Source organism: Bos indicus x Bos taurus, chromosome 3 (assembly GCF_003369695.1).
Source record: "Bos indicus x Bos taurus breed Angus x Brahman F1 hybrid chromosome 3, Bos_hybrid_MaternalHap_v2.0, whole genome shotgun sequence".
In the NCBI taxonomy this organism is placed as follows: Eukaryota; Metazoa; Chordata; class Mammalia; order Artiodactyla; family Bovidae; genus Bos; species Bos indicus x Bos taurus.
The window spans coordinates 70,478,406-70,491,784 of record NC_040078.1 but is presented as its reverse complement, the minus strand read 5'-3'; the positions used below and the strand labels follow the sequence as shown (position 1 = coordinate 70,491,784).

Genomic DNA, 13,379 nt, shown 5'->3' with positions numbered 1-13,379 from the left:
CTAGCTTTTTGTATCAAGTCTGGAACTCCCTCTCTGACTTTCAAATTCTGTTGTAATCTAACACCACCACCAGTCAGTTCCCCCCTTCCCCTCATTATTCTTTAGCATGTGGTCTCCAATTTAGTAAGTACATTCTACTTCTATTCCCCTTAAAGACTACACACATTCCCAATCCTTGGCATTTACCAAGATTTCCCCTGACCTACGCTTCTTTCCCACTTTGTCTCTGCCTCATTTTCTCCTCACTTCACTGTAAGCTCATGAGGTCTTTGCCTGTTTTGGTCTCCACTATTCCAAGGGTACAGGGAATTTTCTAGCACATCATCAGATCTCAGTCAATATTTATAGACTTTCAATGCCCCTCAAGGCTCACTTAAAAACTAATTTCTTTTATAATTACACTATTTTCTTTAAGTTCTTATATACCAACACTCATCTAAGCTTTCATCAATCAATTATAAAGTCCTTGAAGATGGAATCTATAATGTGCATCACTTAGCATCTCTCATAGTGTCCTTTTTTAAAAACAATATATACTTATTATTTTACATTTGTGGAAGTCAGAGGATCAAAATCAGTTTTACTGGGCTAACCTCAAAAAATCATCAGAGACAGTACCTTCTGCAGCCTCTAGTAGAGAGATTGATTTCCTGGCTTCTTTCCACTTCCAGAAGTTGTGACAGTCATTGGCTTCTGAATGGTTTACTTTGCTTTTTTGTCTCCATCATCACTTTGCTGTATGACTGCTAAATCAGTCCAATGTTTGCATATATTTATATGGTTTGATCTCTCTTTGCTGAAAAACCCAAGCAAATGCAACCATTATTACTTGAAAGCCACTGGAGAAATAAGAAAAGAAGAACTAAATCTTAATAACCTTGAGTTATTCTTCTTTTTATGTTTTGTCATTATTCTTCTCTTAAAGTTCAGGTCATCAAAAACGTGGTGCTTAAAAGGCTGAGGTTTCTAAGGCAAAGTCAAGTTAGCAGCGTTCATATAACTTTGCTATTGAATTTGTGTTACCCTAAAATTAAATTAGTTATATAAGATTTTGACTTAAAATATAGATATAGGAAAAACCCCTCTTGGGAATGTCCTACAAACTTAACAAAAAATGTTTAAAAACTTTTTAGAGTATAGTTGATTTATAATGTTGTGTTAATTTCAGGTATACAGCAAAATGGTTCAGTTATTGGTATACATATATTCACTCCTAGGTTCTTTTCCCATTGCAGACTACTGTGTAGAGTTCCCTGTACTATACAGTAGGTTCTTATTAGTTATCTATTTTATATAGAGTAGTGTATATATGTCAACCCCAATCTCTCATTTTTGTCCCTCCCTGCTCCTTACCCCTGTTAACCATAAGTGTGTTTGAGTAAGCTCCGGGTGATGGACAGGGAAGCCTGGTGTACTGCAGTCCCTGGGATCACAAAGAGTCGGACATGACTGAGAGACTGAACTGAACAGAACTGAACTCTATTTCTGTTTTGTAGATAAGTTCATTTGTACCTTTTGTTAGATTCCACATATAAGCAATATCATACAATATTTGTCTTACCATGTCTGACTCATTTCACTCAGTATGACAATCTCTAGGTCCATCCATGTTGCTGCAAACAGCTTTATTTCATTCTTTTTATAACTGAGTGATATTTTCCATTGTATATACTTACATTATCTTTATCCATTCTGCTGTTCATGGACATCTAGGTTGCTTCCATGTCCTGGCTATTATAAACAGTGCTGCAATGAACATTGGGGTGCATGTATCTTTTCTCTGGTGCATGCATGGTTTTCTCTGGATATATGCCTTGGAGTGGGGTTGCTGGATCATATGATGGCTCTATTTTTAGGTTTTTAAGGAACCTCTATAGTGTTCTTCACTGAGATGCTGGCCTCAATGAACTGGGTTCAGTATCTTCACTGCCCCTGTGGTGGTGCAGTTGCTCAGTCACGTCTGACTCTTTGCAACCCCATGGACTGTAGCCCACCAGGTTCCTCTGTCCATGGAATTTTCCAGGCAAGAATACTGGAGAGAGTTGCCATTTCCTACTCCAGGGAATCTTCCCAACCTAGAGATCAAACCATGTCTCTCGCATCTCCTGCATTGACAGGGGGATTCTTCACCACTGTGCCACCTGGGAATCCTCACTGCCCCAAGCTACTTATATAACATCTGTCGATATACTTAGACTCTCTGAGATTTGGGCTTCACTTCTGAAGCTAAGAGGGTTAAACTAGGTTAGTTCTAGTTTATCTTCCAATCTTACAAGTATATAAAATTTAAATATTTATAAGGTGATGACCGATATTCAATAAGATCAAAATACCTCACAAAACATAGTCCACTGGAGAAGGAAATGGTAAACTACTTCAGCATTCTTGCCTTGAGAACCCCATGAACAGTATGAAAAGGCAAAAAGATTATGACACAGAAAGATTAACTCTGCAGGTCACTAGGTGCCCAATATGCTACTGGAGGTCAGCAGAGAAATAGTTCCAGAAGGATGAAGAGGCTGAGACAAAGTGGAAACAAGACCCCATTTTGGATGTGTCTGGTGGTGAAAAAAAGTTAGATGCTGTAAAGAACAATATTTCATAGGAACCTGGAATGTTAGATCCATGAATCAAGACAAATTGGAAGTGATCAAACAGGAGATGGCGAGAATAAACATAGACACTTTAGGAATCAGTGAACTAAAATGGACCAGAATGGGTGAATTTAACTCAGATGACAATTATATCTACTACTTTTGGCAAGAATCCCTTAGAAGAAATGGGGTAGCCCTTATAATCAACAAAAGAGTCTGAAATGCAGTAGTTGGGTGCAGTCTCAAAATGACAGAGTAATCTCTGTTCGTTTCCAAGGCAAAACGTTCATTATCACAGTAATTCAAGTCTATGCCCCAACCACTAATGCTACATAACCTGGCATTGAACAGTTCTCTGAAGACCTACAAGACCTTCTAGAACTAATAAAAAAAAAAAAAAAGATGTCCTTTTCATCATAGCAGACTGGAATGCAAAAGTAGGAAATCAAGATATACTGGGAGTAACAGGCAAGTTTGGCCTTGGAGTACAAAATGAAGCAGGGCAAACGCTAACAGAGTTGTGCCAAGTTATACTGGTCATAGCAAATACCCTCTTCCAACAGCACAAGAGATGGCTCTACAAATGGACATCACCAGATGGTCAATACTGAAATCAGATTTATTATATTCTTTGCAGCTAAAGATGGAGAAGCTCTATATGTCAGCAAAAACAAGACCCGGAGCTGACTGTGGCTCAGATCATGAACTCCTTTTACCAAATTCAGACTTAAATTGAAGAAAGTAGGGAGAACCACTAGGCAGTTAAGTATGATCTAAATCAAATCCCTTACAATTATATAGTGGACGTGATAAATAGATTCAAGGGATTAGATCTGATAGACAGAATGCCTGAAAAACTATTGACAGAGGTTCATGACATTGTATAGGAGGCAGTGCTGAAGAACATCCCCAAAGTAAAAAAAAAAAAAAAAAAAAATACAAAAAAGCTGTCTGAGGATGCCGTACTAATAGCTGAAAAAAGAAGAGAAGCAAAAGAGAAAAGATATACCTATATGAATGCAGAGTTCCAAATAATAGCAAGGAGAAATAAGAAAGCCTTCCTCGGTGATCAATGCAAAGAAATAGAGGAAAACAATAGAATGGGAAAGACTAGAGATCTCTTCAAGAAAATTAGAAATACCAAAGGAACATTTCATGCAAAGATGGGCACAATAATGGACAGAAATGGTATGGACCTAACAGGAGCAGAAAATATTAAGATGAGGTGGCAAGAATACATGGAAGAACTATACAAAAAAGATCTTCATGACTCAGATAATCACGATGGTGTGATCACTCACCTAAAGCCAGACATCCTGGAACGTGAATTCACATAGACCTTAGGAAGCATCACTACAAACAAAGCTAGTGGAGTTGATTGAATTCCAGCTGAGGTGTTTCAAGACCTAAAAGATGACACTGTTAAAATGCTGTACTCAACTGCCAGCAAATATGGAAAACTCAGCAGTGGCCACAGGACTGGAAAACCTCAGTTTTCATTCCAAACTCAAAGAAGGGAAATGTCAAAGAATGTTCAAACTACTGCACGATTGCACTCATTTAACATGCTAGCAAAGTAATGCTCAAAATGCTCCAAGCCAGGCTTCAATGATACATAAACCAAGAACTTCCAGATGTTCAAGCTGTATTTAGAAAAGACAGTGGAATCAGAGATCAAACTGCCAACATCCGTTGGATCATCGAAAAAGCAAGAGAGTTACAGAAAAACATCTACTTCTGCTTTATTGACTACACCAAAGCCTTTGACTATGTGGATCACAACTAACTGTGGATAATTCTTAAAGAGATGGGAATACCAGACCATCTTACCTGTCTCCTGAGAAATATGCATGTCAAGAAGCAACAGTTAGAACTGCACATGGAACAAAGGCCCGGTTGAAATTGGAAATGAAGTATGTCAAGACTGTTTATTGTCCCCCAGCTTATTTAACTTATATGCAGACTACATCATACAAAATTCTGGGCTGAATGAAGCACAAGCTGGAATCAAGATCACTGGGAGAAATATCAATAACCTCAGATATGCAGATGACACCACCCTTATGGCAGAAAGTGAAGAGGAATTAAATAGCCTTTTGTATGGTGAAAGAGGAGAGTGAAAAAGCTGGCTTAAAACTCAACACTCAAAAAACTAAGATCATGGCATCTGGTCCCATCACTTCATGGCAAACAGATAGGGAAACAGTGGAAACAGTTGCAGACTTTATTTTCTTGGGTTCCACAGTCACTGCAGATGGTGACTGCAACCATGAAATTAAAAGACACTTGCTCCTTGAAGGAAAAGTTATGAGCAACCTAGACAGCATATTAAAAAGCAGAGACATTACTTTGCCAACTAAGGTCTATATGGTCAAAGCTGTGGTTTTTCCAGTATCATATATGAATGTGACAGTTGAACCATATAGAAGGCTGAGCACCAAAGAATTGATGCTTTTGAACTGTGGTGTTAGAGAAGACTCCTGAGAGTCCCTTGGACTGCAAGGAGATCCAATCAGTCCATCCTAAAGGAAATCAGTCCTGAATATTCATTGGAAGCACTGATGCTGACGCTGAAACTCCAATACTTTGGCCACCTGATGAGAAGAACTGACTCATTGGAAAAGACCCTGATGCTGGGAAAGATTGAATGCAGAAGGAGAAGGGGATGAAAGAGGATGAGATGGTTGGATGGCATCACTGACTCAATGGACATGAGTTTAAGCAAGCTCCAGGAGATGGTGAAAGACAGGGAAGCCAGGCATGCTGCAGTCCATGGAGTCACAAAGAGTGAGACAATCTGCGTGACTGAACAGCAACCGTACAGTTGTGCTTGTTTCACCTGCTAGTAAGAATATGCTCAAAATCCTTCAAGTTAGGCTTCAGCAGTATGTGAACCAGGAACTTTCCGATGTACAAGCTGGGTGTAGAAAAGGCAGAGGAAATGGAGATCAAATTGCCAACATCCGTTGGATTATAGAAAAATAGACAATTCCAGAAAAATATCTACTCTGCTTCATTGATTACACTAAATCCTTTTACTGTTTGGATCACAGCAATCTGTGGAAAAGTCTTAAATAGATGGGAATACCAGACCACATTACCTGTCTCCTGAGAAATCTGTATGCAGGATAAGAAGCAACACTTAGAACTGGACATGAAACAGTGGACTATTTCAAAATCCTAAAAGGAGTACATCAAGGCTATATATTGTCACCCTGCTTATTTCACTTATATGCATCATTTCATTGGACATGCTGGGCTGGAAGACTCACAAGCTGGAATAAAGATTTCTGGGAGAAATATCAACCACCTCAGTTATTTAGACATTACCACTCTAATGGCAAAAAAAAAAAAAAGAAGAAGAAGAAGAGGAACCAAAGAAACTCTCGATGAGGGTTAAAGAGGAGAGTGGAAAAGCTGACTTAAAGCTCAACATTCAAAAAATGAAGATTGTGGCATCCTGTTCCAGCATTTCATAGAAAATAGATGGGGAAAAGTGGAAACAATGAGAGATTTTCTTTTCTTAGGCTCCAAAATCACTGCAGATGTGATTGTAGCCACAAAATTGAAAGATGCTTGCTCCTTTGAAGAAAACCTATGACAAACCTAGACAGCATACTAAAAAGCAGAGACATAACTTTGTCAACAAAGATCTGTATAGTCAAACCTATGGTTTTTCCAGTAGCCATGTATAGATATGAGTGTTGGACCATGAAGAAGACTGAGCACAGAAGAATTGATGCTTTTGAATTGTGCTGGAGAAGACTCTTGAGAAGCCTGTGGCCGTCAAGGAGATCAAACCAGTCAATCCTAAAGCAAAGAAACCCTGAATATTAACTGGAAGGTCTGATGCTGAAGCTGAAGCTCTAGTACTTTGGCCACCTGATTCAAGGAACCAACCCATTACAAAAGACTCTGATGCTGAGAAAGATTGAGGGGAGGGGGGAGAGGGGAGACAGCAGATGAGATGGTTGGATGGCATCACCAACTCAGTGGACATGAGTTTGAGCAAACTCCAGGAAATAGTGAAGGTCAATGAAGCCTGGCGTGCTGCAGGTAATGAGGTCACAAAGAGTCAGACACAACTTAGTGTCTAAACAACCACAATTCAATAAGTACTTGCTTATTAACTAATGTGATCTTTACGCTACCAAACTTGTGACTTTTTATTTTAACTTTATTTGTTTAAAAAACGTTTATGAGTATAATCAAATGTGATAAGGAGTGTAAGCAGTGTGCCCAAAATAAGCACATGCTAAAAATGCTGTAGTTACAACTATCAGCATGATCCCTGTATCCTCAGACATCCTGCCCCTCATACCACGAGGAACAGGGCAGCCCAGTGATCAAATTCATTTGTTTCTTTTGCTGTTGTTTAGTCACTTCAGCTGTGTCTGATTCTTTGCAACCCATAGACTGTACCCCATCAGGCTCCTCTGTCTATGGGGTTTTCCAGGCAAGATACTAGAATGGGTAGGCATTTCCTTCTCCAGGGGATCTTCCCAACCCAGGGATTGAACCTGTGTATCCTGCATTGCAGATGGATTCTTGACTACTGAGCCATCAGGGAAGCCATTTCTTTTGCTTGAAGAGTAAAATTATGCTAAACTATCCCAATTCCAGTTACCTGGAATTATCATCCTTATTTTTAGTAACATAAATAATTTAGAAGAAATTTAAACACGCAAATGAATAAACAAAATATGCCCAAGGCTTCTCATGGACAGAGGAGCTTGGTGGATTACCATCCATAGGATTGCAGAGTCTAACACAGCTGAAGTGACTTAACAGGCCTGCACACACAACATCCAAAATTTTAAGCTGTTGCCTCAAGGACTGTGATTTTGAAACAGGTGAAGATTAAGTAGGGTTTCTGTCAGCCTTTTCTGGTGTTCAACTAGGGCAACTTCATTTATATATCTGTTATTTGTATTGAGAATATGCTGCTAACTATTTTGATAACCATAGTTCTACATTATTAATTTGAATTAAAATTAAATTAATGGATAGGATACTATACATATAATCATTTAATTCAATTGGTAATTCATGTTTAGCATGTTTTAATGATATCTATGGACTGTGACCCTCATTATCTTTTGATAGATTAAGGGGCTGTGGTATAATAACACACCTAAATCCTTCAAGTAATCTAGTGGTACAGCATTTTTGATTCATTCTTCTTTTTGTCCTTGAACTTCCAGAGAGCTCCTGATACTGGAGAGTTTTTTATCATGACAGTGTCATTCTCACTGACTGTATTAATTGGTAATTTACAGTTAAAGATAACATTTCAGGGGGCTTTTCATTTTGACATCCTCTTACTTCTCTGTTCCCAGGTGGCACAGTGATAAAAAATCTGTCTGCCAATGCAAGAAACACAGGAAACATGGGTTCTATCCCTGGGTCAAGAAGATCCCCTGGAGAAGGAGATATTCTTGCCTAGAAAATCCACTCCAATATTCTTGCCTAGAAAATCCCATGAATAGAGGAGCCTGGCAGGCTACAGTCCAGTCCAGGAGGTCACAGAGAGTTGTCCTTGAAAAGGATAGCCTTGTTCTAGCTTGAATTCTAGTTTGGAAAGGAGACTTTGAAGACCTTTCTATGTTTTCCTCTCCAAGAGCTTAAAAAGTGCTTTAGCTGGCCTCATTTCACAGGCCTTAAAAACACTTTTTTTTCTAGGATACCAGCTAGAACATATTGACCAAGACATTTTCCATAGAGAGTCCTTTTCCTATATTCATGTCAGGTCCTCCCTTGAACTGCCCTTGTACCTAGAGTTCTGGCAAACTTGTTCCCTTGCTCTGACTCTGATATGCTCACAGATACCTTTTACTACTGCCTGTAACCAAATTTTGTTAGCAACTGAACTTCAAAGAGCTGAAAAACTTATCTTCAGCTAATGGGTCTTTGACAAGTTTAGAAGGTATATCTAAAGTAAAATACTTTGAATACTTTCAAAGTCAAAGATAAGATGATCACATTATATAAACATTCCTTTCAGATTAGTAAACTACGAAAATCAGAGTCACTAACCTGAGATGTCTGTTAACTTTTGGGGAGTTGTTTAACTTCTGGGGTAAACAAATGATGATTGTCATCCTCTTCCTTGAGAGACCATTCAGACTGAAAATAGTAAACGTTACTCAAAATCTACTTTTTATTTTTTTACAGTCACAATATTCTTCTCTATGAGGATGGGCATGCTGTGGTGGCAGATTTCGGAGGTGAGATTTCAATGAATAATGCATCCCCAGTGACATCAGTTTCTTTCTTCCTTCCTCATCGGTGGAGATATTATATGATAAACCTGAAAATGGTTATCACCCCGACAGCTATATTTCTCTAAATTATTCACATTTCAAGTTGTCATGGAGGGGTACTGGGAAGTTTTCAATTAGCAAGAGGGAGGTGACATGTGTGTGCCTGTGTCTGATTCATGTCGTTGTATGGCAGAAACCAACACAATATTGTAAAGCAATTATCCTCCAATTAAAAACAAATGAATTTTTAAATTTTTCAATTAATTTTAAAAGTATGTCATTTCTTTTCAGTTTTTCCTCTTTTATATCCTCAGCTAAAAAAATGGAAGTAAAAATTTAAATGAGACAGGTTTCCTTGGGGTTTCAAACTTTTGGCTATAATCTTTGACCTTGGTTTTAAAATATTTCCTTTGACATGAATTTGTTTTCTTTTTTCCCCAGAATCAAGATTTCTGCAGTCTCTGGATGAAGACAACATGACAAAACAACCTGGGGTTTGTTGCGGCTCACGTTCCCTATAATTATGAAACAATTAGAATGTGTAAACTCAGCATGAGAGAAAAGGAGATGAAAGCAGCTTTAACTGGAAGAAATGTCATTGTCCCAGAGGCAGGATAATGTTTTATGTTTTTATTTTTAGTAAGCCCCCAAAAGAACTATTTCAAGGCTCTGTTAGAGAAATAGATTAGGGCAGGATCCTCTATGACCCACCTCCCAGAATATTGGAAATAAAAACAAAAATAAACAAATGGGACCTAATTAACCTTAAAAGCTTCTGCACATCAAAGGAAACTATTAGCAAGGTGAAAAGACAGCCTTCAGAATGGGAGAAAATAATAGCAAATGAAGAAACCGACAAACAACTAATCTCAAAAATATACAAGCAACTCCTACAGCTCAACTCCAGAAAAATAAACGACCCAATCAAAAAATGGGCCAAAGAACTAAATAGACATTTCTCCAAAAAAGACATACAGATGGCTAACAAACACATGAAAAGATGCTCAACATCACTCATTATCAGAGAAATGCAAATCAAAACCACTATGAGGTACCATTTCACACCAGTCAGAATGGCTGCGATCCAAAAGTCTACAAATAATAAATGCTGGAGAGGGTGTGGAGAAAAGGGAACCCTCTTACACTGTTGGTGGGAATGCAAACTAATACAGCCACTATGGAGAACAGTGTGGAGATTCCTTAAAAAACTGGAAATAGAGAAATAGATTAGATATATATTTGAAAAATGTTACAGAAAAAGTAACAGAATTTGTTTCAAATCTAATTGAAAAGTACATGGCGGGCATGGATAATTGACTTTCATGTTTAGATCTCCTTATTAAGTGGTAGAGTTAAAATTTAATAGGTAACCATAAAATCCATAGTTTACCTGCATCTATTAACAATTTATAGTTTTCCATTTTAACATTGTAAGGGGATAGGTGATACAGTCAAGCATTAATGTTTAAGAAAAATATAAATTATAACTTCTGAAGCAAACATAAATTGTACTCAAAATGTCTGCATTTAGATTCATTATCTGCTTTTCCCTCTCACCTCCCCATGAAGGAGTGTACATCTCTTTCTGACTTAGCTGTGTTATTTAATTACCCAAGCTTGGGCTAACTTCTGTTCCTTCCTTTTCCTGCTTCTGCTTACACACTGCTCAATCACTTTTTATGTTTGTTTCTATTTCTTTTCTTTTTTAGTGCATCCCAAACTTTCATTTACCACTGCCTCAGTTCAGGTCTTCCCCATCTCTTTTCTGGACCGTTGTTCTAGGCTTTTAATTCCAGTCCTCTCCTCCAGTTCATTCTTTGCAACATCAGCCAAGTGTTGTGTTCTGACAATTCACTTCTTCCTGTAAATCGTCAATGATGCTTAAAATGTTGTGTGTGTGTGTGTGTGCACATTCAGTCCTGTCTGACTCTGCGACCACATGGACTATGGTCCACTATAGTCCACAGGCTCTTCTGTCCATGGAATTTTCCAGGCAAGAATATTGGAGTGGGTTGCCATTTCCTCCTCCAGGGAATCTTCCCGATCCAGGGATTAAACCCACTTCTCTTGCATCTCCTGCATTGGCAGGCAGATTCTTTACCTCTAGCACCACCTGGGAAGCATTAAAATGTTACAACACTCTCCCCCCAGTCTGAACCCAAGACTCTTCTGTGACTTCATTTTCCACTAAACATTTTCTAAAGTCCCCAATGATTCCTGCAACATACATACAAGCCATCTGGCTATTCCCCAAATATTTTATTCACTTTCACAGATTTATGACTCTCCCAGGGTCATATTCTCTGCCTAAAAAACCTTTCATTACATCCCACCTCGAGAAAGTCTAATTATCTTGCATGGCCAAGAAAAGTTTATCCATTTTAAGTACCTTCCGTCCTATAAACTGCCCCTTCCACCTCCTCCCCATACACTTTTCTGTCTGTGCTTTTGTAGCACTTTTTTCACACTGCTAGGTAGTACTCTTACTCGAAAAACATTTATGAAGGGTCTACAATGTGCCAACATCCGCTGGATCATGGAAAAAGCAAGAGAGTTCCAGAAAAACATCTATTTGTGCTTTATTGACTAGGCAAGAGCCTTTGAGTGTGTGGATCACAATCAACTGTGGGAAATTCTGAAAGAGATGGGAATACCAGACCCCTTGACCTGCCTCTTAAGAAACCTGTATGCAGGTCAGGATGCAACAGTTAGAACTGGACATGGAACAACAGACTGGTTCCAAATAGGAAAAGGACTACGTCAAGGCTGTATATTGTCACCCTGCTTATTTAACTTATGCAGAGTACATCATGAGAAACGCTGGACTGGAAGAAACACAAGCTGGAATCAAGATTGCCAGGAGAAATATCAATAACCTCAGATATGCAGATGACACCACCCTATGGCAGAAAGTGAAGAGGAACTCAAAAGCCTCTTGATGAAAGTGAAAGTGGAGAGTGAAAAAGTTGGCTTAAAGCTCAACATTCAGAAAACTAAGAGCATGGCATCTGGTCCCATTACTTCATGGGAAATAGATGGGGAAACAGTGTCAGACTTTATTTTTTGGGGCTCCAAAATCACTGCAGATGGTGATTGCAGCCATGAAATTAAAAGACGCTTACTCCTTGGAAGAAAAGTTATGTCCAACCTAGATAGCATATTCAAAAGCAGAGACATTACTTTGCCAACAAAGGTTCGTCTAGTCAAGGCTATGGTTTTTCCTGTGGTCATGTATGGATGTGAGAGTTGGACTGTGAAGAAGGCTGAGCGCTGAAGAATTGATGCTTTTGAACTGTGGTGTTGGAGAAGACTCTTGAGAGTCCCTTGGACTGCAAGGAGATCCAACCAGTCCATTCTGAAGGAGATCAGCCCTGGGATTTCTTTGGAAGGAATGATGCTAAAGCTGAAACTCCAGTACTTTGGCCGCCTCATGCGAAGAGTTGACTCATTGGAAAAGACTCTGATGCTGGGAGGGATTGAGGGCAGGAGGAGAAGGGGACAACAGAGGATGAGATGGCTGGATGGCATCACTGACTCGATGGACGTGAGTCTGAGTGAACTCCGGGAGTTGGTGATGGACAGGGAGGCCTGGCGTGCTGTGATTCATGGGGTCGCAAAGAGTTGGACAGGACTGAGTGACTGAACTGAACTGAACTGAACTGACAATGCGTCAGGCATTGTACAAATGGCCAAGAATACAAAATGTGAATAAAAGCTTGTCTTTGATCTCAAGTAGCTCATTTTGTAGTGGGAAAAACCATATGCAAGTAAGGGTGAAGGCAGTATGGACATTCAATGATAGAGATGTAGCAAAGCCTCATGGGAGCTCAGGTAGAATGAACAGGAATAAATCAATTCAAACAGAATGAACACATATGCAAAGGCACAGGGGAGGCAGAAACACCAGCTTTCCTTGGGGACTTTCAATAGCTTGGCATTGCTGGCATGTACTGTGTGAGAAGACAAAGTGAGAGACAAGTCAAAGAGGAAGGCAGGAACCACATCATGGATTAAGGATTAAGCATGCTGGTTTCCCCAGTTAAATTTCATTCATTCAACAGACATTTATGGAATACCTACTAAGTGTCAGACATTTTCAAGGACCTGGGACTATTACCATGAACAAAGCAAAATTCTTGTGTTTATGGGGCTAATATTTTCATGGAAGAAGATAAACATTGAACAAATTAGTAAAACATATATCAGGTGGTGATAAGTGTTATGAAGAAAAAAACAAAGCAGAGCAGATGAATGAAAAGTGATAGGGGGTGTCATTTAGATGAGTGAAATAGAAAGATAGCCTTTGATAAGAGACCTATGTGGGAGTTATCCATAAGAGGAGAAGAGCAGTGTAGAAGACGGAACAGTAAGTGCAAAGGTCCTGCAGCAGGAGAGTCCTTTGTGTGTTCAAGGCCAGATTGACTGGAGTGGAGTAAGAAAGGAGAAGAATGGTAAGATATGAGAGAGGTGGAAGAGTGGGTCCTTTTATTGACAGGAAATACAGATCTTATCTGGCATCTTT

General features: G+C 39.0%; 1 protein-coding gene across 1 annotated transcript in view; it reads left to right on the top strand.

Moving 5' to 3' along the window:
• Positions 1–13,379, top strand: part of LOC113889730 (serine/threonine-protein kinase TNNI3K) — a 345,390-nt gene that overhangs the window by 210,294 nt on the left and 121,717 nt on the right. Inside the window, exons 18-19 of the mRNA XM_027536876.1 lie at positions 8,769–8,821; positions 9,299–9,351. Of these exons, the coding sequence (XP_027392677.1) occupies positions 8,769–8,821; positions 9,299–9,351 (106 nt within the window). The remainder of the gene's footprint in view (positions 1–8,768; positions 8,822–9,298; positions 9,352–13,379) is intronic.